The 26352-nt window shown below is 36.2% G+C and overlaps 1 protein-coding gene across 4 annotated transcripts in view; it reads right to left on the minus strand.

Moving 5' to 3' along the window:
* LOC148873570 (WAT1-related protein At4g19185-like) overlaps window positions 1-21295 on the minus strand; it is a 30735-nt gene extending 9440 nt beyond the window's left edge. The window contains exons 1-7 of one of the 4 annotated variants that reach the window (XM_088966546.1): window positions 21124-21194; window positions 20815-20968; window positions 15802-15924; window positions 10130-10192; window positions 9901-10017; window positions 9511-9802; window positions 7698-7853 (exon numbers count right to left, since the gene is read on the minus strand). In XM_088966546.1, coding sequence (XP_088822672.1) covers window positions 7698-7853; window positions 9511-9802; window positions 9901-10017; window positions 10130-10192; window positions 15802-15809 — 636 coding nt within the window. In that variant the 5' untranslated portion in view covers window positions 15810-15924; window positions 20815-20968; window positions 21124-21194. Of the gene's footprint in view, window positions 1-7697; window positions 7854-9510; window positions 9803-9900; window positions 10018-10129; window positions 10193-11470; window positions 13934-15801; window positions 15925-20814; window positions 20969-21123 lie in introns of those variants that run through there. The other 3 variants (XM_088966547.1, XM_088966545.1, XM_088966544.1) reach the window with 3 other exon arrangements.
* Window positions 21296-26352: the final 5057 nt, after the last annotated feature.

Here is a 26352-nt window from a genome sequence, read left to right on the forward strand (position 1 = left end):
ATATAGCTGGCAAAGACACAGGCAACCATACATTTTTTCTATGCATATGATCATCATGTGATCAATTCTTGTTGAAGAAAGCTTCAGTATCAGATGCCAGATCTTGTTTTCTTCCCCAAAGTGGATCAGGACATAAAAGCTTTTTTTTATTCCAAGAACACAGAATTTGAATTTTATGTCATCAAATACCCAAAGAATCACTTGTATGTCAATAAAAACATGTGATAGATCATATTCAAAGTTATTTGTAAATTATTTGTGTTCGCCTTAACCTAGAAAATAGGAAGGAAGCTTTCTCAATTTCATCACTCAACTTGCAACCAAAATTTTAGGGCCCAACCAACAAGATTGTTAATTTGGGGAGAGATTGCATCCCGTGCCTCTCCAAGGGATGCTTATAACACTTACAAGTTATTAATTAATACAATTTGATTTAACCTATCACCAAGGTTTAAAATTCCGATATGATACGCCCATATCGGGCGTATCAGGGGTGTACCGGGGCGTATCGAGGGCATATCGGAGGTGCATCGGTAGCGTATTGACGAAAAAGATACGGCCAAAAACTGAAAAAAAAATAAATAAAGGGGGAAAGCAAGCTTCTTTTCCCTGGAATAAGCCTTCTTTCACCCTCAAATGACTCTAAAACTCCAAACTCATTACTAGAGTGCTAGATTTGCAAAAAATTGCAAGAAACAAGTGTGAATCGTTATTTTTTTTTAAAGATTTTTCAAATTTTGAAAAAAATATGGCAAAAAAGAAGTTCTTTTTAAATTTTTTATAATATCTTGTGATTTCTTTTTTTTCTTGAATGTTTAAATTTATGTTGATCTACATTTCATACATTCAAAATCACAATTTTTTGTGTTATCAGTAGATTTATGGAAATTTAATGAAGATATTTGGGGAAAATATAAATTAACAAAAAAAATTGAAAATGTAATTTTTTCTCTACCTATAAAGACTAAATATGTTTTAGATCTATGGATTTATCTATCATATACATAGAGCAATTGAAATTTCTTCTTTATTTTTTTATTTTTTTATATTTTTAGAATTAAAAAATAAATAATTAATTATATTTTACCATTCGATCACAACAATTGAATATCTATGGATGATACAGACCAATTGAAATTTCTTCTTTAATAATTACTTTTTTATTTTTATATTTTTAGAATTAAAAAATAAATAATTATTTATTTATATTTTACCATTTGATCACAGTGATTGAATATATTATAGTTCTATGGGTGTACTGCGGGGTGTATCGCCCCGATAACGGGGTGTATCGGGGCGATATGAGGGCGTATCAGGGTGTATCGGTAGCATATAGACGAAAATGATACGGCCAAAAACTGGAAAAAAAAAGGGGGGGGGGGGGGGGGAAGTAAGCTTCTTTCTTTCACCCTCAAATGACTCTAAAACTCTAAACCTCATTCCTAGAGTGCTAGATTTGCAAAATTTTGCAAGAAACAAGTTTGGATCGTTAATTTTTTTTTTAAGATTTTTCATATTTTGAAAAAATATGGCAAAAATAAGTTTTTTTAATTTTTTATAATATCTTGTGATTTATTTTTTTTCTTGAATCTTTAAATTTATGTTGATCTACATTTCTTACATTCAAAATCACATTTTTTTTGTGTTATCAATAGATTTATGGAAATTTCATGAAGATATTTGGGGAAAATATAAATTAACAAAAAAAATTGAAACTGTAATTTTTTTCTCTTCCTATAAAGAATAAATTTATTTTAGATCTACGGATTTATCTATCATTTCCATAGAGCAATTGAAATTTCTTCAACTTTTTTTATTTTATATATTTTTAGAATTAAAAAATAAATAATAATTAATTATATTTTATCATTCGATCACAACAATTGAATATATCATTATTCTATGGATGATACAGACCAATTGAAATTTCTTCTTTAATAACTATTTTTTTAATTTTATATTTTTAGAATTAAAAAATAATTAATTAATTAATTATATTTCATTTGATCATAGTGATTGAATATATTGTAATTCTATGGATCATCTATCATATCCACAAAGAAATTGAAATTTCTTCTTTACTAACTATTTTTTGAATATATTATATAATGTTTATTTATTTTTTACAACTTCTGGAAATAAATAATAAATAAAAATTATTTAAATAATAAATAATTGTTAATTATATTTTCACTTAGAAGTTGTGCCAATGCATGTTTTATGGTTGGATAGATGAATTGGGTTTTCCCATTCCATAAAACATTAAAACTTAAGAATTATAATTTATAAATTAAAGTTAAGCATAGGATTTTTAATGAAATTAGAATTAACTACAATATATTTCTTCATAAAACCATTAAAATATATTAATTTAATGTATATACACCTCATTGAGGTCTTATATGTAGTGCTATTGATGCAGTTTTTATGATTTATTAAAGTATTTATAGTGTTTCCAAGCTTATCCATGTGTATCTTAGTTTTTCTCCAATACACATGCGTATCCAAGGCATATCCCGATATGTCTCTTAAAATTGCCTTTCCAATACACTTGACGTTTCCGGTACTTTGAACCTTGCATATCACCTATCAAAGAAAGATTGTACAATTTGGGCATGAATTGAGAAAGTTAAGGACAAATTATGGACAGCCAAAAAATTGCAATGGGCCTCTCACTTTTTGGGTTATTTGAGATATTGAATCCAAAGTGCATTGTTTCAGAATTTACTATGGCAGGCAACAGTTATAGAAAGCTGTTGCTTTTCAAAACTTTGTGTCAGGTCAAAAAGAATTTTTGGAAAGTTGTTTCCAGAATTTTACTTAGTTTTTAAGCCATTTCATCTAGGGATGACTGTAATGGATTTTAGAATCTTCAAATCAGGGAAACAAGTCTATATAGGGTCGATAATATTGTCTTAAAGAAAACTCAAGAGCTTTATTGGTTTGACTCCATTGAAGACCTCAATTGGATATCAAAAATGCTTTCTTGAATGGTGATATTGAAGAAGAGGTGTAAGTTGAAGAAGTCCTTGTATGGAGTGGACAAAGAAATGTCACATGTAGTGGCTAGGTCCAATGTTGAAGCTAAGTACAAAGAAATGTCACATGGAGTGGCTGAAATTATGTGGATAAAAAATCTATTAAGCTGGGTTTTTCAATTGAAGCTGCCATCAGTATTGCAAACAACCTAATTCTCCATGATAGAACAAAACATATTGAGGTGGACAAACACTTTATCAGGGAGAAACTTGTTAATGAGGAAGTGTGTAAATATGTTAGTTCCAAAGAGCAATTTGCGGATATTTTTACAAAGGTTCTATATCACTTGTGGCATAATGACTTATGTGACAAGTTGGGCATGATTGACATCTATGTCCCAACTTGAGGGGGAATGTTAAAAATGCCATGAATCTATTCTTTAGTACCACAGGGCACATCTGTATTTTTCTTTTATTTTATTATTTTGGGCCACCCTAGTATAAAGACTAAAGCTAGCACCGCCAACCCAATATTTTGACTCCAAAATCTGTCTTTTCTTCTCTCCTCTGACATTCTAGCACCTTTTTTCACTAAGAAAACAGACATAAAAGCATGGAATAAATCTACTAGTTCATAAAAAGGACAGTAGCAATCAACTAAAACAACGAAGGAAAGAATACATGAGAAAACGTTTGAAGTAAGCCAAAAAGCTTTACTAAGTAAAAGAATTTTACAACTAAAAGACCGACTTCTCATGGACCCTCATGGTATTTATGGACAAAACAACAATTAATGTAAATTAAATCATTTTTGCTACTTATGAATTAATTGCACTTATTCCCACTAACCTTGGAATTTTTTTTGAAAAGTAAAATAAAAATTTCACTAAAATAAAAAGAAGAATAGATAAGGAAGGTGATATCCCTGAGAGATAAAATGACTGCTGACGTAGAACAAAAACAATCCTAGCGGAACCAGGGCCCTAATCTTCCCCTTCAAACACCTCCTACTGATTGTCATCATCTACATCCCACCTCCCACCTCCGTTTTTCTTTTCCCGTCTCTACATCATTTTTAGCCGCTTACTCGATGGAGATACTTCCTGTTTTCTCCACCTTCCTCTCTCAATGTTCTCTATTGCTTCCTCCCGCTATCAAGTCCCCAATTGCTTATCCGGGTCAGAATCAACCCAGGAATCCTTGCCAACAACATCTTCGATTGTCATCTTTGTAAGACTGCTGCCCCTTCTCTTATATACCTTCTTGTAATTCTTTGTAGGACCAGTCCCGACCAAACCACATTTTAGCCAAGAAAAAATTTTGGTGACGTGAACAGTTTGAGAGCATCTTACTCCAAATATTCCACTGGATTTTTTGGAGTTCACTAATTCAGCCACATCTAAAACATTCTTAGCCTCCCTCCTACCCACATTCACACCTATCTTTCCAATCACCACCTCCTCAAAATAATGATCATCCATTGCACTATCAGTTTGGGGTAGGGCACAATGGTTCTTGCCAACAATTCCACTTCCTTCAATGCCAATTACACGATCACCTCCTAAATCGGCATCAGCAGAGCCTCTTAAATCCACCTCCCTCTCCTTCAAACCATTCTCAGCTTCTTTATTAAACTCATTTGAGCCAACCAGACCTTCCTTCACCATAGGGTTAGAATCCAAAGGTGACTTACCATCGAGCACCTTTTGATTCCCGGCTTCAACAACCTCCACAAAATCGCCCCTGCTCCAAACGCAGCAAGCAAGAACTTTCACACTATTGTTAGGACTCCGATCCACATCACAAGCAGCAAAAACCTTCGCAAACTTCACAATAGCCTTCTTCTTCCTTTTATCGCCACTGAAAAACTCTCATTCCCCTCTTAACTCTTTTCCTTTTCAAACCTTATCCCAAACATATATGCTCGATCCCCTCCCACTAACAACCTTTGATCATTTAAAATTCACTAGGTGCTTTCTATTGACCCCTAGCCTAAGCGGGACAATATTCTTCCTTCTGCTATTTGTTAAGAGACTTTGGAGGGTGGGCCCCAATAACATTTCCGTTCCCATCATTGGACACCCCTTCTATACATGACGAAGGAGACTTTTCATCTCACTCGATAGAACCCATTCCTTTTTCCTCTTGGCCTGCAACATGTCCCACATCCCTTATCCTTCCTATGTCATCAATATCCAATAAATCACACGTGTCGCCAGCCTTGACCTTTTCTTTAGCCAACCTCAGTTGTGCCCCACTTCTCCCATTTTCAAACTCTTCCCCAACTCTCCCCTCTTTACCTTCCCAAAGTCTCGAGAATCAAATAAGCCCATAATATCGACCTCACTATCATCATTTATTATTTTATTCCCAAACTGCCCTCGTCTTCAACCTCCTGCTTTTCCTCTACTACCAGCCCATTCAACTTCTTGTTGAACCAGCCAAAGACTGAGAACCACTCCCCTCCTTTCCAGAAAACAAGTTACCCAACCAACCACCAAGATAAGTTCCTCCTACCACCACTCTTAAGTCAAAAAATTCGCTGCCAAATTAAAGCAACAAGATAACTGGAAGAAGATGAATTCCCTTCACCTCAATTAAAATCCGCACACAAACTAAGTTCTTCCACTCAATAGTTCTTGAATCTATGAACCTAAACTTCACACATGCATCCCCAACATCTCTAAACGTTTCAAAGCACCAAACATGTAGAGGAATGCCAAAGACGTTTATCTAGACAAAACTCGATGGCCCCATGTTTCTCAACGCTCCGACTAGAGGATTCCATCTCTCCAACCTTAAATCTAGAAGCCTTATTTAATCTAGTTCTCAATCGCTTCCTTCTCACTGCTGAAGGAGAAAAGAATGAACCCCACACTAAGTCTCCTCACCTGAAAGGACCTACTTGGTTTCCATTTAACAACTGCCCAAGCCCACACTTTTCCACATCTGGTTCAGAATTTACAAAACGTCCAACCAAGCATTTGTTTAACAGCTTAAGCCTACCAAAAGTTCCTCCAGTTGAGCTAACAACTAGAGGATTCCATCTCCCCACTAACCTTGGAATTACCTATGCATAACTCCTAACTAAAAAGACCAATGCCTTATTAATTCCTAATACCAAGTATTGGTCCAACCTTCAATATTTAACTCATTGAACTTTGTCATTCCAATGTTGACAGTTGACTCAAGTCCCAAAGTTGGAATTCCAGTGTTCCCATCTGAAGTTTCCACCTCCCATACTTCTTCCCCAATGTTTGTTTTGTTGAAACTAGCTACCTTTAATGTGTTTTGACTGCCTAACTCAAACCACTGGGCCTTTATTGGATCTTGAGATCGGACTAAATGATGGACCTTTATTGGACCTTGTCATTGGGTTGAATGATCAGACTTTGTTGGGTCCATTGTAAGCTCAAATATTTTCAGTTGGATGTTCCAGCATCACATATTACATTGATAGTCCTACCCATATCCCTTTTTTTTAAATGGTAAAATATAAAACTCATTAAAAAGAAGAAGAAAGGAAATACAGGAGCCCATGTACACCAAGGAACTGTACAATGGGAATATGCAAAAAGGGATCATAATCTGTCCTCCCATCGTACCCATGTCTTTCTGTTGGAACCAAGGAAATGAAGTCATATCCAGGGTTCAAAGTATCAATACGCCTGATATGCACAAACATGCATATCAAGTGTTTCGGGTGAGTCAAACTATTTTACTTTTTTTAGTTTCATATTTTTACAATGGGCTTATAATATTATTATTTAACATTTGAAAAGGCATTTCAGTGACCTCCCAGAACGATATGATATGGGGTGTATCGTATCAATACTTTGAACCTTACTCATATTCCCGTTTTCCATATCCATGTTCATGTCCAAGCATATAAGGAGGGGAGTAGTTTTTTTTTTTTGATAAGTAACTGTAAAATTTATTATATCAGGTAGTAAATATCTTGTATATCATGCTAACACCTCTTTGCTCCCACCAGAGCCACCCTAATTATATCACACGTACAATAAAGCCCAAAATATTCCCTAGACACCCCTTGTTTTGCTAGGGTAACAGCCAAACCAGTTGCAAAGCCGATGGTGAATCTTGTTACCACTTAATAATCTCCTCCCCATTTGGTTGTCCTATTTGGGATTGGTTTCTCCCTCTGTGGTTGTAGGTGTAATTGGCTGGTCGGGTAAGGTAAATGATGGGTTATGGACATATATCAATGAACGAAGACAATTCAAGTGGCTAACTCAGGGAATGGAAGTGCGACTACAGTGGGACAAAAGATGTACCAATTCATTTGTAGACGCACTTGCCAAACAAGGGGTGGGAAGAAATCATTTGTTTTGGGCTACATTGTAATTTTCTCATTGGAGGAGAGAGAAGAGAATTTACCTCCCACCACCATTTCCATTGTATTTAAATCTTATCTTTTTACTCATAAATGAAATCCTTCTGTTATTGATCAAAAAAAAAAAAAAAGATGATTGACCAGACTGAACATGACCCCTACCTCACTTGCTAGATCTCTAATCTCCCTCCCTCATGATCAGCCTGTACAACCAAGCCTCTAAGCTGTTGTTGTTCATCCCAGGATCCCAGCTTACCCAAAACAGAATTCTCCCCATTATAGTGTCACCAAAAGTGAGAAGCAAATAATATTTTATATTCAGACAAATACACTAACAAAAGATATAACAGCAACTAAGAACTTACAGCATACAAGACTGCAACTATCTCAGAATGTGTCAAGGTCCAGTCTGTAGACTCATTGGTTGACAAAAATCCTGCTGTTACCATAAAGAGAGCGCCAAATGTGTATGAGTATGCAGTCACTGAAAGGCTGGCTGGATATTTCATCAAAACTGGAGCCTGAAATTTTGCAACACCAAATGTAACAAGCTACATTAAAATGTTTCTTCATGTAAACAAGAATTGACTCCGACCCACAGTAGAAGGTAATATTTTGAACATTTTTATGGCTCCTTATTTCATCTAGATCTTAGAAAAGTTGCAAAAATTAAATTTGAAACAGATATAAGAATATAGAGGAAATTTCAGCAATAAACATTAGCTTTTAGCATTACCCCTTAATCCTAAAATTATTATTAACAGCCTCATGTGGCTCTTAGAGGCCCAACTTGGGAGAATGAAATATGATTATATGAAACAAATATAAGAATACAAATGGAAATATGGAATAACATGGTGATATATACCAGGCAGTGAGTAGCATCTCTTAATCCTAAAACCAGTGTTGTACAAGCAAGAAGTGTGACTAAAGCATAAAGCGTTCCTAGAGCCTGAGGGACAAGGGGTAGTGTATGCTTGAATGAACATAGGTACCACTTTTGAAAAAAAATAATAATTATAAAATAAAAAATAATGTCAACAGGATTTCTTTTTCACTAGATCAGCAAACAAAAAGGTCAAAACCTTGCTGTAATACCAAGTTTGGAAATTGGGTCAAGGAAGAACAGAGGAAGAAGGAAGGAAGAGAAGAAGAAAAAAGAAAGAAAAAATATAACATGCACACCAAAAAACTAGGGCTATTGACCTTCTATTATAATTTATATATAGGGATCATTATTTATAGTAAAAAGAGAATGACTGTAAATTATATGGAAATACTCAACAATAATTACGTCCAAATTTCACATAAAGGGTCCATCCCACCATCTACCATATGTTGATGTAGTTGCAGAAGACCCTTCTCATCCTCTCTAAGTTTCAAGTACACTGACCACCAAAATAAAAGTAGAACCCCACAGAGCCTAAAATACTTGCATACTCCAAAGCGTTACACGGCCTAAGACAGAAAGATTCTCCAAGACTTCATCTTATGTTAGGGAGTGTTACATGGACTATCCTAAATAGGTGAAATGTCCATATTCGACCTCCATCAGATTTCAAAGCCTTTTTGGATTCTTAATTAATCTTTATGCATATTGTTTTCTTCTTGCTTGTTTCTTGGTTGACATAAATGAACACCTAGAATATAAACTTCACTTTTCTTGTATGTAAGTAGAAAAGATAGACTTCTCCACTTGTGTCCTCTTTCTTTATGCATACACTGTTAGAATTCACAACAATCCAGATTTTTAATAGTAAATACTCATTCTCAGACATGTTCCCTAATCCACATATTTTCAATTTTCTAAGCCAGACTCCTGAATATATGATAAATTCCAACTCCTGTCTACTTATCCACATAATACTGATCACAGGACATGCATTTACCATCTCCCATTGGTTCTCAGAAAATGAGCTGAATAAGAGGTTATAATCTCCATGGTATGTGAATATGTTTCAAATGATAACAAATATATTCCAATACCATTAGTAACATGTATAGCTTTGAAGTTAAGACTCAAATAATGATAACAAATATATCCACTCTCTTAGAGCAGCTGCTCTCCCCTTCTATGTCCCTTATCTGCTGAATGATGAATATTGTTTGCATCAATTTGTTTTAAAGAGATTTTACCCAATGGAAGTATAAGCTTAAGAAAAAAGATTAATCAATCACCTGAATAGCTAGATAAGCCGCCATGCACATGCAGTTTCCAATTAAACATAAAACACCAATGTGCCACCGTTCAAGCCCAAAGTCCATCAAACTAGATACCAACCATCCAGAAGGCTCTGGTTGAGATTTTGCAATTATCTCGCTTTGCATTCCAAGATCCAACCCAGACCCGGAGTACCCCAATACAGCTGGGCCACGGAAGAGAACCATTAGTACAGCACCAGAAACACAGACAAGTGTGCCACCAACCTTCACCTTGCCTTCAGTTCTTGATAAATTGATTGTTTCTGTACTGCATGGTTAAGATTGCTATAAATAAGCAAGAAAGGTCAAATGAAGTTAAGAAGCGTCTAGTCAAATCAGAAAAGAGTAGACATTCATCAGACTTACCCCATCATTACAGCCAAAAGGAATGTAAACACAGGTATTGCAGGCTGTATGGCTGCCGCATAAGTTGGGTTTGTGTAGCTAAGACCAATAAGAAATAAAAGCTGATTGCCAAATATCCTATTCATTGGTTAACAAGAAAGCAACCAAATTCTATAGATCAGTCAGAGCATCTTTTCTAATTGATAAAAATTGTCAATAGCATGGTTAAGTAATATAGGGGTATCCTTACCCGGTTAACCCAAGAAAGAAGAATGATATGAGAAGCCGCCTAGTTATTGGTAATCTAATCCTCCTGAAAATAAGAAAAAAGAGAAGCATCATAACACTGATTTTGGCTGCCCGTATATTGGAAAGCAAACAATTCCAGAAGTCATAGAATCAATAATATGGAGAGAAAATTAATTCAGAAACGAGGAAATAAAAAAACGTAAGGCAGTCTTAGAAGGACAGTTAATACCCATGCATAAGGATATTAATATTTCCATGCTAAACTACAGAGATGAATTTGCACTTCTGCAACCAACATTCGAAAGAACTTCATATAGTCTCAATGTAGTTAAGAACCTAACTACTTCTGTCACATGTCTCATGATTTCATTTTTTTTCTTTTGACACATGTCTCATGATTTCATATGGTAGTACCTAAGGCAAGCAATGTAATTGGCACGAGTATTTCCTTGCATTCACAAATCCGAATGGAAGATTCTACGTACTTGACGCCTAAGAAGCTTCTTGTCCATCAATCTGAATTTTTCATTAACAATATAAGAAAGACCAGACAATATAACTTTCCTAGTATTTATTCTAGTGTAAAAGTATTTGACGGTTGTCTGTTACTATTAACAATTTTTCATTAAACACTACGTGTAAGCAACATATTGTTTCATGCTTCAGTTACTATTTTTTTCTTTTTTTACTTATTCCATCCAGTCCAGTACACCCCTCCTAAGACCCCGAATAGCCAGGACCAACATTGGGAACCGGCCTTTACTTGTTGTAATGGCCAGTATTCCTTCCCCCTTCTGAAGTGGCCAGCAGCTTTTCCATTAAAAGTGAAGGACGGTGAGCAAGGGGGAGTGTAGTTGTATAAGGGGTTTTTTTTATTGGAAACGGTAACTTCAGTTCATGAATAAGGGGTATTGGCTGTAAGTTCCATGTGATTCTACAATAATTCAGTTCATGAATAAATTAATTGAGCATCTGACAAATCCAGTTCATGAATAAATTAATTGGGCATCTAATAAATTCTACAAATAATTATTAAATTTAGGCAAAATCGGCGCATCCATCAGTTCAGATTCAGCTATTGAAACCAAAAATATATATATATGTACATTTCTATCATTGCAAAAATTATTACTTTGCTGCGGTGACTCTTGACATATTCAGGCTAAGTGCAATTCAACCAAGAGAGAGAAATATCGCAGAGATTGACTAAACTAGTTGAAAAAAAGGATAATTGGCAGCTTCAAAAGAGAAGTTCATGATTATAAATGATACAGTTATTTAAAGGGAAACTAAAAAGTAAGAGGCAGAGAGAAAGCAAGTGAGAGAGAGAGAGAGAGCTAACTTTTCACGGAAATAGGCAACTGGAGCGAGGATGGAGAGGGCAAGTACATCACGGAAGACACAGAAAACAACCTGATTCATACCCACGTTCAAAGCAACCTTGGTGATTACATGGTATCCCCCATTGAAGAGCTGTACCATCGCCAATGCTGCATGCGCCCTTCTCACTTCTCCTCCCCCTCCCCCTCCCCCTCCAGCTCCCCCCATTTTCTCCATCTTCTCTATCATACCAGTCTAGTTCCCAAATCAACCAGGGTTTGATGACAACGATCGTCTACTGCTTCAAATCCCCCCAAACCCAGTAACCCTCTTTCCTCCCATCAGCCTCACAGGACACAGTTTCCTTCATCTCTCTCTCTCTCTCTCTCTCTCTCTCTCTCTCTCCGTGTCTGAAATCCTGGCCCAACTATCTTGGGTTGTACTCAACTTCTGTAACTTCCAAGTCAAACATTATTCTTCCGAAGCCCTTACTCGTACAAAAGATTTGGGTAGACCGTCTTGGCCTCTTGGGTTACATACATTACCATTACACCATACATAAACGGATAAACCTACACCAAAAGGGTATTTATTGGGGTCGCCATCGGGTGACTCGGTGGCCTGACGTGGCTAAATACATGGCCACGTGGCATGTCATAGCCTGATAGCCGCTTATTGTGGTCACCATGGTGACTCACTGTGGTCTGATGTGGTCACAATCATGGCCATGTGGCATGTCATAGCCTGATAGCCAGTTAGTTCTACTTCAAGCTGAAGCACCTGCTCTGCTCTAAATAGGCCACAAGTAGGATTTGGGCCTAACTGGAGATTGGCCCATCATATAGAACTTCGAATCTCATTAACTCTGGTTGTACAAAATTTATATGGAAAGATATTTTTGTGAAGGGACCATGATTGACAAATTTGATTGTCAAATAAAATCTTATCCATTGAATTTAGAACGACCGACTCGTTTCGGATTCTGATATTGAATATTAGTAATAAATAAATTAAATTTGATACAAAATATTATGTCATTAATAAAAGAAACTAAAAATGAATTTGTTATTGCCTATAATGAATAAAAAGGCTTCAATTTACCTTTCTTTATGAGGTCATAGCCTTTTTTCGGTAAACACAGAAGTACACAACATTTAAACAACCTTTATTATTAAATGCATATTAATTTTGTACAAGAATTAAATGTAAATGTGTGAGATGTTTATTTAGGCAAGAGTACAAATATATACAAAACAATATAAAAAACAAGGTTTTATACTTTACATATTTGCATTTTTAGTCCTTCTAAGTTGAGTTTATATTTGTATTTGTATTCCGTTCAAATTGTGGAAAGAGTATAAATACAAATATATATACAGTATAAATATATACAAAATACAAAGTCTTACACTCTATATATTGCCATTTGTATTCCTTTTGAATTGAGTCCTTAATTTGCAAGGAGTATAAATACAAATATGTGGAGTATAAAACCTTTAGGCTGTGTTTGATTGCAGTGCAAATTTATTTGCACTAGTTCAAATGCATGGGAGTGTAAATGTAAAAAAAAATGCAAAATCTTGTTTAATTTTATTTTGGATTTTATTTTACCCTGTTTCATGTTTTAATTTACTTCATTTGTACTGCAATCAAATAAAATAAGCTAAAATTTGAAAAAAAAAAAAACGGTCAGAATGTACACTCAATTCATTTGCACCGCCATAGTTTTGCATCAGTGTAAATTTATTTGCATTGCAATCAAACACAGTCTTAGGCTCAGTTTGAAAGGAATACAAATACAAATAGTAGAATGCAAAACCTTGTATATTGTACTACTTTGCATGTACTTGCACTATACATATTTGTATTTACACTCTTTTCAAATCGAGCCTTAGGTTGTGTTTGGAAATGATCTAAATGCATATTTGTACGGTGTAAATTAACATTCTACCGGTTTCAAAAAATACAAACCAGTTTACTTTTGCATGTTTGATTTCCTCCCATCTTGTTTGGCAGAAACTATGTAAAACATCAGTGCACTTTTTGCCGGCATTCAGAAACCTATAACGATGTAAACAATAAAACAAGCATTCGACTGTCTTCTCCCATCCCAGTTGCATCAAATAACACAACAGATTTGAAACCTCTTATCTCAGTCCCGAATGACTAAACCATACAACTCCCTTAATCCCAAATCTTCCTATTCGGTGTTTAATCAAACCAGAAATTAGCAAAACAGAGCCTATGTCTGGTATTCAAACCGCTCACGACAAGCACACAAAGATACTTAGACATGAAGATTTGGGAAGCAACAATGTTAAACAAAACAGATATAAAAGACAAAAGAAAGAGGTACGATGAACCTATTACCACATCTGCCATTGGCAAAAAATTTCATAGAGAATGGCTCTACAAAACCCCATCGGCGTCTCTAGTTATACACCAGCCTGATGTGGGACGTTGCAATAGGGGATTTGAGAAAATGGTAATACCTCACCGGAAATTATCATTGTTGTAGCTCAAGTGGAAAACAGGGGATGAAGAAACTAACCAATAGTGTCGTATGAGGGAGAAAATGAAGAGGGAATCTGAGGAGAATCACTATCATATAAAGGAAGACAATGGGGATGCAATAAATGTGAGTAGATTGGCTTTACCTAACGCCGCCGTCGGTGTTAGGTTGAGATGTGAGGGACGATGAACGGTGGATTGAGCAATCGATGGAGAGAAAGAATTAGAAGAGAGAAATCACCAAACCACCACCAATGCTAAGAGTTGTAAAAAGGAGGACACAAACGATGGTTGTAAGAGAGATATGAAAGTGAGATGATGAGAGAGGAGAGATTACGAGAGGGAAGGAGGTTGGGGGCTGGAGAGAATAGTTCGAAGGGAGGTGATGTAGGGTGATTTGGCTCGACCTAATAATAGAGGGACACGTGAACACGACTTCAAATTCACTTTGGGACAAGTCCACTTCGGGGTACGATTGCATCAAGATCACCTCGGTTACCAAGCACATCGGCGTTCGTAACAGATTGGACCCGGGGGGCATCAATTCAGGTAATATTGACTGGCCTCCACATGCTGACCTCGAAGATCTCGTCACCGGATTCCATGTTTCACAGGATCACGCCTCGTAACAGCTGGCCTTATCTCCTTCGACTGATTCGGACGGCAACGATATGCCTTATCAGTTGGTGTGTTATCTCCTGTTAATACAGTAACGAGCCTCATCACGGCAAGAATCCCTGAACCGCTCCGAAAAACCCGCGATGACTTAAGTATATAAAAACCCGAACACCTTGGGGCAAAAGTACGCGCAATCCCTGTTTACTAGTTCTCTTGCTTTCTAAATTACCTTCAACTCGCACATTATTGACTTAAGCATCGGAGCGGCCTCGCCGAATAAACACCCACAGGTTCTCTGATTCTCTCTGTGCAAGTCAGTCAGCTCCGTCATCTACTAGAAGCCAAGTCATCTCCAACTAGGAGCGACTAGATTGCGTCGCATCATGAGAGAGTTCGTTGCCTCCTTTGCCATTGTTGTAGGTTGAAGATGAAGGTAAACTCTTCACCTATTTCTACCGATGGAAATGGGCGTGAATATTTACTTGTTAAAATCAAAGTAGTTTTTCACCCGAAGGTCGAAGTAAACTCTGACAAGATTTCAAATTTTTTCACATCATTTCCAAAAACATGCAAATCTGGACCGAAGTCTAATAATACACCGAACCGACAATTACACCGTTTCCAAGCGCAGCCTTAACATTCATATCCAAGGTTCCAAGCATGTATACCTATAACACACTTAATTAGTTAACTGATTTTTTTAAGTTTAAAAAATTCAGCCATTTAGGGAAGGCATTACCTTATAAATGTGTCTACATGTCTTAACTCCAAGAACCGATACACATCACATAGATGAAGATGTATATATGTAGGCTGTCCTCAATAAGATCAATAGACCTCACATGCACCCTGCTCCGTCCCCAATGTAGTGCTAAATTAAAAAAAAAAGATGGGAATGGCATAGATCCATATTCACTCCATTATAATTAAATGGATCAAATGTAGATTGCCTTAAAGGGTGGGTCTGGTTATAATTCTAAGTTCAATAAACAAATAGCATTGCCAGCACTATCCAATTAAAAATTGTCTAACGTGCTATATGAATTGATGGTGAACGATTAACCATAACCAGGTATAGAACTTATCAACATGCTACGCCTGAATTTGAGTATTTTTAATGCATTAAAGGCCCACGATGAACGGTGGATTTATTTATTTTTGCTCTCATGTCAATAAGCACATATGGAGTAGATTCATGCAAATATGTCAAAATATTAAGCATACCTTCCCATATATCAAGGGTTTTGGTTGGGAAAAGAACAAGTTCAGCCCTTTCTTTCCTTTCCTACATTGACGGGATGCCAAAGTTGGTTGTAGAGTTGAGAGGCAACAGTAGTCTCTCAAGGCCTGCAGTTAATGTAAAGACTTGAATCCAATATAAATGTCCAAGCATCAGAAATTATAAAAAAAATAAATAAATAACCTGAAATCAAGAATCATTCCTAGAAACAGTTCTTTTAGTTTAGAAACCTCAAAATATCCCAGAATACTAAATAAAAAGTAAATTGCACATAAAGAATGGGAAAAACTATAGAACTAATTCAAATGCCAACAAATTTATATTATCCAAGTATCATCCAAAATCTTTTGTAACTCATAATCAACCCATCCAATATCAAACAGATGTGAAAACCAATCGGCATAGAAACTCCAATTTACCAAGCTAAGGATGACATGGTTAGAGAATATCAGATTAATGACACTTCTAACAAGACATCTATGGCAGATAAAAAGATCAATTAACAATTATACCAAATCAGAACATCTTTAAGTATGGAAGAACTCCTCTAATGTTTGCAATGTATTGTATATATATCCCAAAAACTTATAATTTATAGATTGTAGAGCCAGGCAAGGCCACTCTCTGTTAACAATAATTAATTAAATACCTAGGCATAAGTTCAGCCAAATCCAAGCATTCATATCTATATCACCTACTGAATTTTTTACCTAAGCAGTAGGCCTCCAAAATGCCTAAGCAAGGCATTAACTACACTCAAAAACTTTTGGCCAAGTAATTGGATTGAATCTAGATAGGGTTATATCCAAACTGAATTCAATCCATGTATGTCCAGATATCCATTTTATTTCAAAGCTCATATACCTATATAGAACCAACATAAGCCAACAAAATTAAACACAAAATTAATAAGGTTTTTCATTTGCAGCCCTATGGCCGAGATAAACAAAAGCTAAGGCAAGGTTTTTTATTCAGTAAAATTTTGAAAAATTTTGGCAATGCTTAAGATAATGAATGAGCTGAAGTAAGCCATATCTAAACTCCAAGTTTCTCTAGGTATTTGCTCTAAGTAGAATCCTGAATTAATAAGTTAAAAGATGAATGCTGATAAAATTACCCTGACGAAGCAAAACCCGCCCAACCCACCCGGTATCTAACCCAGCCAACTCGCCCATTTACTTAGCGGGTTGGAAATGGGTTGATCACCCATTCAGTCAATTTAAATGGGCTGGGTTGGGTTGGGTTATGGATAACCATTGGGTTAACCACTACATATATAAGTATTAATTCATTAGCCATTTTTTAAAATTTCTTCATTTGAATGAAATAATTTATAATTAACGCATTAATTTTCTATTAATTATTGACTAAAATTAGTTTTGTCTCAAATTAACACACTTCACCCACATAGACCCAAATCAACTTGACCCAAGTTCAGACCAACTCAACTTGGTCTAAATATGAATAGACTCGATTACCTCGGTTCGATTCGTTTGGGTCAGTCAGCCCAGTCTGAACCCAAGTCAACCTAGGGCAGACTGAATTGGGTCGACCCGAGTTTGAAATGGGTCCGAGCATCCGCCCTACTTGCTTTGCCTGGTTTGGATCATCTGGTCGGGCCTATATCCACATAACCCGACCCGAATCCAAACCAGTCATATTTACTTCTCTTGAACCACTTTGGGCCAGGCGGTTCGGTCCCAAACCTGTGCACGAACCTAATATGGGTTGTTCCAAGTCATTCCACCATTGACTGAACCTGTCTGGTCTGGTCCGACCAGACTAATCCAGATCTAAACGGTTCAACCACCCTTGATGTGATTAGCTCGAAGACAATCCAAATAGATAGTTTAAGTTGGTCTGATTGGTTTGAACCTAAGTGGTACACTCAAACCTAAAACTTGAACATAGTCAAATGGTTTCGCTGCTTGTGTAAAAATAACATGCATGTAATGTGATTTGAATCTTCACCCTAGTTTGAATAGTCCGGTCAGGCTAGTATCCACACAACCCAACCCGAATCTGGATTGGCCAGAGTTACTTCTCTTGACCCACTTCGAGCTACTCGATTCGGTCCCAAACCCGTGCACGAACCTGATATAGGCCAGTCCAAGTCAATCCACCATTGATTAAACCGATTTGGTCTGGTCCAACTGGATTAATCCAAATCTAAACAGTTCAACCACTCTTGATGTGATTAGCTCGAAGACAATCCAATTAGATAGTTCAAGTTGGTCTGATCAGTTTGAACCTAAGTGGTTCAGTCAAACTTGAAACCTTAACATAGTCAAATGGCTTTGCCGCTTGTGTAAAAATAGCATGCATGTAATGTGATTTGAACCTTCACCACTTGTGTAAATAGCAACTACTATTACCACCAATCTATAGATAACATATTTGTCAAGAAAGAATAAATTGTTTGTTTTAAGTACATAAACATAAGATTAATGGGTTTGGATGGGTTGGGTTGAGTTAAAATGGGTTTGGGTTGAACCCAACCCATTTAATTTTATATAACTAGGTCATTAATGGGTTGTCGGGTTATATAGGTTGGGTTGAAGCTCAACCCAAGCCAAACCCAACCCAAACCGCCCAATTGCCACCGCTACTGATAAATGAGAGATAGGTTGATAAGGATGCCTTCTATCATCCAAAACATTCAAAATCCCTGAACCTTCTTGTATTTCATATCTTGCTCTTGAGTCATTCTTGCATGTTTTGGTTTGCATTTATGTGCTGGATCCTAAGTGGGCTCATTTAACATCATAGATCAATTATAGTTCAAGCTATAGTTGTATGGGAAAACAATGCTCCAGATGTTTACCTATTTTTCTTGTGGATGTACCCTTTGTAGTAATTTCGTGTTTCTTTACATTAAGTTAGTTTTAGTTGGATTAGGAATGCATTATTAGAGTTACTTTAAGAGTTAAGAGTCCTTATTTAAGTGTCCCTATGGGTTGGGTTATCCATTAGTTTGTTTTGTTTTAAAGCACTGAAAGTTGTCTTGGGTCAACTTTTGAGTTCAAATTGGAGCCTAAAGGGACACCCAAGTTCTTATGATGAGTTCATAAATAGAGTATACAAAGTCTGATTTAGTGAATTAGGGTTGTTTCCAAGATTTTTTTTTCTTTTTTTCTCTCTCAACTATTTATTCTTTAAGTGGTCTGTCTCTATGTTGTCTGTCATTACAGCAAGAGCTCTTATCTTTATTTCTAATTTTTTGTTCATTCTTTTGTGGATAGCAATCTGTCCACACTCCACATGCTTCTCCATCCCTATTCTTCATCATGAATCACCCAAAGCCCCTCCTTCACCCCACAAAGCCCACCACTAAATTTGTAGAAACCCCACCTCATACTACATCACCTATTTGTACATCGAGAGAGCCAGATGAAAGAACAAAATTGTACACAAGACAAATACTTCACATGGAAGAATGCATTCATCATGTAAAAAAGTACAAACGTGTGGACAATGGCATACAAATATACACCTCTATGAGATTTCTTGTTATTATTTGTAGTAATTTTAGTAACTGTTATTATTTATTTTATTGTATATAAGGCATCCTCATTTATTATTTAATTTATATACACCTCTATGGAGAATGGCATATATATAAGGCATCCTTGTTTTTGATATCGAATAATAAATTTTGAACTTTCTACTTCTAATGCTGAAATTATCTAATTTTCTTGATGGTATTGATTCCTTCAAGAAGCTCTTGGTATTGACTCTAGATAGTTCCTATAGCTATTAGCTGCTAGATAAGTTCAGGTGCTAATTCCTAGGTTATTTTTATCTTCTTTCTATTCTTTTTCAAGCCCATCCCACATCAACTATGATGAATAGAAAAGTAGTATAACTTGGTTAATTTAAGTGTAACTAAAAGAACTTCTTTTCCGATAGTTCCTATAGCTATTAGCTACTGGATAAGTTTAGGTACTAATTCTTAAGTTATTTTTATCTTCTTTCTCCTTTTATTTTTTTCAGGTCCATCCCACATCAACAATGATGAATAGAAAAGCAGTATAACTTGGTTAATTTTAAGTATAGCTGAAAGAACTTCTTTTCATATTTTATTTTTCTTTCGGCAAATTTAATCAACTAAAAAGTACAACACAATAAATAAAATATAAGAAAATCATAAATGAATAAAGAAGAGTGTAAGCTTATATATTTTAGTATTTAATCATCCAAATACTTCTAAACCAAACAATTAATATGAAGATCAAGGGACTGGCCGACATTTTGCATGACTTGTAACTTTAGGTATTATTTTAGTCAAAGTTCTATAAAGTATCTTGATGTTCTAGAAAAGAGTATGAAATCTCTAAATTTTCAGATTTTCACAAGAGAAAAAGAAAAAGAAACATAAGAAATCCAAGTTATAGTGGAGAAAAATCAAAACAAAAGTAAGAATTTTTGAAAGTTCTCACTTGCTACTAAAAATCCTTACCTATCATTATGCTGCACCAAATTACATTGTTGGAAGGCCTGAGCTAAAAAACCCAAAATGCTAAAAAAACTACCATAAGTTGAACCACCGAAACTGATATTGATTTTAACCCTCTCTAAATATGCTTTGGTGTTGATGAACTAAAAAACCTATACTTGATGAATACAAATCTATTGTTAAACCAAAATAGTAAAAACTCCATTCATGAGTCATGATTCAATAATCTATTGCTGATAGACCAAAATAGAAAAGTTTATTTAATTTAATCACAAAAAACATAAAACATGAATCTATTTATAAAACCTAATTAAAATCAATTGAATAATGCAATTACATTCAATAAAAACCTAAAAATATATGAGAATGACTTCTAACTTTAGTTATTATTTTAGTCAAAGCTCTATAAAGTATATTGATGTTCTAGAAAAGAGTTTAAAATCTCAAAATTTTCAGATTTTCACAAGAGAAAAAGAATTATAGTGGAGAAAAATAAAGTAAGAATTTTTTAAATTTCTCACTTGCTGCTAAAAACCCTTACCTATCATTTTGCTGCGCCAAACTACATTGTTGGGAGGCCTGAGATAAAAAACCCAAAATACTAAAAAACTACCATAAGTTGAACCATTGAAATTGATATTGATTTTAACCCTCTTTGAATATGCTTCAGTGTTGATGAAGTAAAAAACCTATACCTGATCAATAAAGATCTATTGTTAAACCAAAATAGTAAAACAAATTACCAAAACAATAATCACAAAAAATTGGAACAAAAAACACAAAATAGGAAATCTATTTATAAAACCTAAACCTAAAAAGATATATGAGAAAAACAAAGGTTAGAAATTACCACTGAGATGGGGAAAATCTTGACACTGCTGAGAAGTATTCCGGCATGCATTCCGATTCAGTCTTCTTCCCACTAATGCAATAACCCGATTATCTTTGAAATCAAAGAAACTAAACACTTGGAGTTCCATACGTGACAAGTGTCAATGCTGAAACATCCCCAACTACTTTTCTCTTATTCGCCTTTTAGCACCAAAACCATTCATCAAATGGAGAAGCATGTTTTCCAATGCCAATAATAGGGTGCTTGTCCAATAAGACAATGGCATTTGCAGCCTTATAGAGGGATGAGAAACCATTCGTAAAATGGAGAAGAGACTTCCTATTTTCCAATGCCAATAACAAGGTGTTTGCCCAACTATTACGAATGGGACAAATCAGGGTGTTCGCCCAAACATTTGTAGCCTAGGGGTAATAGGGTAATATTGAAATATCGACTACTCTATTTATCCCATTCTCCCAAACATTTGTATCCTGGGGGTAATAAGGGGAATATTGGGATATTGACTACTCTACTTGTCCCATTTTCTTTAGGCATTTTAAAAGGGTAGGATTGAAAATATAAAATCAGGGTATTAGACGATTCATCCATTTTCTTCTTTTATGTAAATGGGCTTTTTATACAGAGGCATTTAGTAATGTCTAGGGTCAATAGAGAGAAGGCAAATACCTAAACCCTTACCTATTGATGAGGGCGGATTTGGCCCTCCAATGATATTGTGACACATGGCACCTCAGAACAACTAGGTGACACCCGGAACTTGGCAACAACTTGCCTTAGCCAAGTTGATGGTGTCCCACCTGGCGACCTGGCACATGCTCCGACCTGGCAACTTGCAAGACGTGCTTGCCGATAAATTCGACATGCATATCCAAACACTCATACGATCCTTGGAATTGGCCCACGTGCCGAATGATTTGGAGGGTGGTCAACGTGCATACCAGTTACCTCCAGGAATTTCGAACCACTTAGACGACCTCGCAGAAATCTCGAATATGGTGCGTGAAGCCCACGCCAAACAATGCCTATATAAAGGCACCAACTCCAATGGCAAGGAGGCGAGTAAAAAAAGTAGGCAAGTAAGCAAATTCTAGCTCTCATACTATGTGATTTTTAGCTCATAGTCTACTATGAGACTACTGACTTAAGCATCAGAGCGACCTCACCGGGTTAGCTACCCCAGGTCCTCTGACATTTGGTTCCTTGTAAGTCTCTAAAGAGCAACGAAGCTCATCAATCCAGCTCGCCACCTGGCCAGCCCGGCACCTCACAGGCAGCTCGCCACCTGGTCAACCCAGCACCTCACAAGCAGCTCGGCACCTGATCAGCCCGGCACCTCATAGGTAGTTCGGCACATGGTTAGCCTGGCACCTCACAGGCAGCCCGACACCTCACAGGCAGCTCGACACCTCATAGGCAGCTCGGCACTATAGTCAGCTCGCCACCTAGCCTGCCCAACTCATCCAGCCAAAGTTCTCTACTTCGACCTGAGTCATCGGCCACTTGGAAACAGAACAAATGATGAGGTACTTATCCAAAAAATCGATCCATCACCTTTCATTAATGGCAATTTCCCTTCAATATAGAGAAGACGAATACGGAGTATCCTTGCACCAATTGCTTCTTGTTCTTTAATAATTGAGCATGAAAAAGAAAAGAAATAAATAAATAAATTTGACAAAAGTAAGATGAAATTCCTAGAAAACGCAAAAAGAATGATTCTAGGGTGTCTAACACATGAATTTAGGCCCATTGGGCTGTATAACATCCATTACAAGGTGGTTTTTAAATTTATAGCAAAGCGTTTAAGACAAATTTTGCATAGGATCATACCTCCTTTTCAGATGCATTTTTGCCTGACAAGCACATCTTTGATAATTTCATTATCACACAAGAGATCATTCACACAACGAAGAGGAGGAAGAGCAAGGTGGGCTCGTTAATTCTCAAGCTTGACATGACCAAGGTGTACAACAAAGTCAAATGGTCTTTTCTGATTCAGATCCTATCTCTATTGGGTTTCTCAAGTGAATTTTGTGCTCTCATCAATATGTGCATCTCTTCTTCAACAATTGCTATTATGATAAATGGAGAGCCTACTTCTTATTTCAAACCTTGTACAGGCATTCGTCAAGGGTGTCCTCTTTCCCCTTATCTTTTTTTGTTGGTGACAGAGACCCTCTCGAGGATGTTGACACGTCTTCAAGATGATCACCAGATACATAGTATCAAAGTCCATAAAAGGGGTCCTGCAATTTCACATTTAATGTATGCTGATGATCTCATTATATTTGGACAGGCTAATATGAAAGAAGTTGAAACCATAACCAAAGTTCTTGATCAATACTGCAAATGGTCTGGCCAATCGGTGAGCTTTGCAAAATCAGCTATCCTTTATAGTCCCAACGTTCACCGACGCTTTCATAGAAGATTTAACCAGCTGTTGGGAGTCAAACTCATGCAAAAGTCGGATAAGTATCTTGGCAATCCACTTTTCCAAGGTCAGAGTAGTAAGACAAGCTTTCAATTCATTATTGGTCGAGTGAAATCACGGCTTTGTGGTTGGCGTGCTAAATGCTTATCTCATGTGGGATTATTCACTCTAATCAAATCCTCATTGGCAAGTCAACCAGTTTATTACTTGTCTATAACTGCTTCCCAAGAATTTTTGTGACCAACTTCGTGCTCTTATGCGTGATTTTTGGTGGGGTTTTAAGGAGGAAGGTTCACATATATATATATATATATATATATATATCTTAAAGCTTGGTCCAATTGCATGCTCTCCAAGGAGTTTAGTGGGTTGGGTATTCGAAATTTGTCCATTGTTAATCAAGCTTTAGTCACTAAGTTGGGTTGGAAATTCTTATCTGAACCTAATAGACTCTGGACTCGTGTGCTCCACAATAAATATGTCCAGCAAAAGAATTTTTGGTAGATTAAGTCAAGGGCAGGTGCTTCTAAGGTTTGGCATGCAATTCTAAGTTGTAGACATATCCTGGCTAGAGGGGCCTGTTGGTTGATTGGAGATGGCTCATTGGTAAATGTGCAATTCGATCATTGAATCCCAGTATACGTAGATACAAACCAATTGTTGCTCAGGACCTACCTCCTACAACCAAAGTCAAATTTTCATTGGCAGCAACAACTGAACCTGGGATACCAATAAATTGCTTAACCATTTTGGTAACCCAGTGGTAAACCAAATTATCAAAATACCTCTGCAAAGCTATGACCCTCTAGTTGAAGATTCTCATTACTGGATTTTAACACCTAAAGGAAGATTTACCACCAAATCAACTTATAAGGAAATCTTGAATTGTTCAACTTCAAGCTCTTCTCTCACTGCACATGCGGCAATGTGGAAGAAATTATGGGCATTCAAATTTCTCCCTCTGAGAATCCTCACATTTATTTGGAGATATCTTTCAAATGCCCTCCCTGTCTGTGCCATCCTTGCAAGAAGAAGCTCCCATGTTGGTCCTTCTTGCCCTTATTGTTTAGATGGTCAAGAATCTTTGGAACACCTTTTTTCTGCATTGTCCTATTGCCAAAGCCGTATGGTGGGGTTCTATCTTATGTATAAGATTTGAAGAAGTCGGTGGGTCCTTGTTCAATTGGCTCTGTCAATGGATTATGATAGCTAATGATCAAGACGACGAGGCTCCATTCATCATTGTAACAAGCTAGTTTTTGATAAAAAATCTAACCATCCACTACCCATCATTTCGAATGCAATGTCTCTACTTAATGAGTACAATGAAGCACATCATGATGCCATGATAATTTCGGAACCATTGATCCACTCCTCTCGGTTAGCTATGTCATGGATCCCACCTCCTGCTGGATGCATTAAAGTTGTTGTCTCAGATTTGGCTTCTGGTATTGGTGTGGTGTGTAGAGATTCCATGGGTCATCATAATGCGAACTTGGCTTGTCATATTGCTCCCTGCTATGACCCTTTCTCTAAATTTTCGTCATATCATCCTTGAGGGAGATGCCTTGGAAGTTATCCAATCCCTGTTGGAGGAGTCTTCCTCCCCTCTTTGGTCAATACATGCGTATGTTAGAGACTGCAGGAGGCTTCTCTCTTCATCCTTTGAATCTGTCATAGTTACCCACATAAATAGATCCTTTAAACCGGTGGTTCATTCTCTTGCCAAATTGGGTATTTTTGGTCATTTCTTTTGGAATGGTGTCGCTTCCCCTTGTATTTCAGAGTTAATTTATGAGGATTTGTCATGCTTTGAAGGATCTGTAATTCAAGACAGTTGATTATTATTGCATTTTGGCAGTTAGGCCCATTCATAAAAAAAAAAAAAGATGCATAGTTAAGTTCTTCTTAGCCATGTTCTACAGTTATACTTCTAATTAAGTTTTATGGTTCAATTTTAGAAATGCAATAAGAGGATATACATAACATCCATGTATATAATTATCAAAAAAATACATTTACATACATAAAATACATAATTGATAGTAATCATCAGAAAATAAAATTGAAACTCATACAACACGAATAGACACACCAGATGGTTCTTGTTATATTGATAATAATAATCGAAGTACTGAATAATATCCAACCTGATTACAAAATAAGTGAAACGAATACATAAGGCATTGCCAAAACCTACCTATCTATATGCATATCACTATGCAAGCTTTTTCATCTTAAACAAAGAAAAAATCAAAGGAGATAAACAAGTTGTCAATAGATAAAAACCTTGTGGAGTTGGAATAAATATGTGAAAAGTGGATACTTTTTTAAAAAATGCCCTCCTAGTTAAAAACCTTGTAAAGTAGGGTAAATTTACAAAAATTGGATACTTTTTGAAAAAAAAGGCACATCTTAAGTAAAAATCGTATTGTGTAGAGGTAAATTTGCGAAAACTGGATACCTTTTAAAAAAAGGCCCCACTTAGGTAAAAACCTTGCGGAGTCGTGGTAAATTTGCGCAAACTAGATACTGTTTGAAAAAAAGGCACATCATAGGTAAAAACCTTGTAGTGGGGTAAATTTGTGAAAACTGAATACTTTTTTTTTTTAAATGCACATCGTAGGTAAAAACCTTATTGTGTTGGGGTAAATTTGGGAAAACTGGATACATTTTGAAAAAAGGTCCCTCCTAAGTATAAACCTTAAGGAGTCAAGGTAAATTTGCGAAAAGAAGACACTTTTTGAAAAAAGGCCCCTCCTATGTAATAATCTTGTAGAGTAGGAAAGATATGG

This window comes from Nelumbo lutea, chromosome 1, assembly GCF_056320005.1.
Source record: "Nelumbo lutea isolate HS-2025 chromosome 1, American lotus-T2T, whole genome shotgun sequence".
NCBI lineage: Eukaryota > Viridiplantae > Streptophyta > Magnoliopsida > Proteales > Nelumbonaceae > Nelumbo > Nelumbo lutea.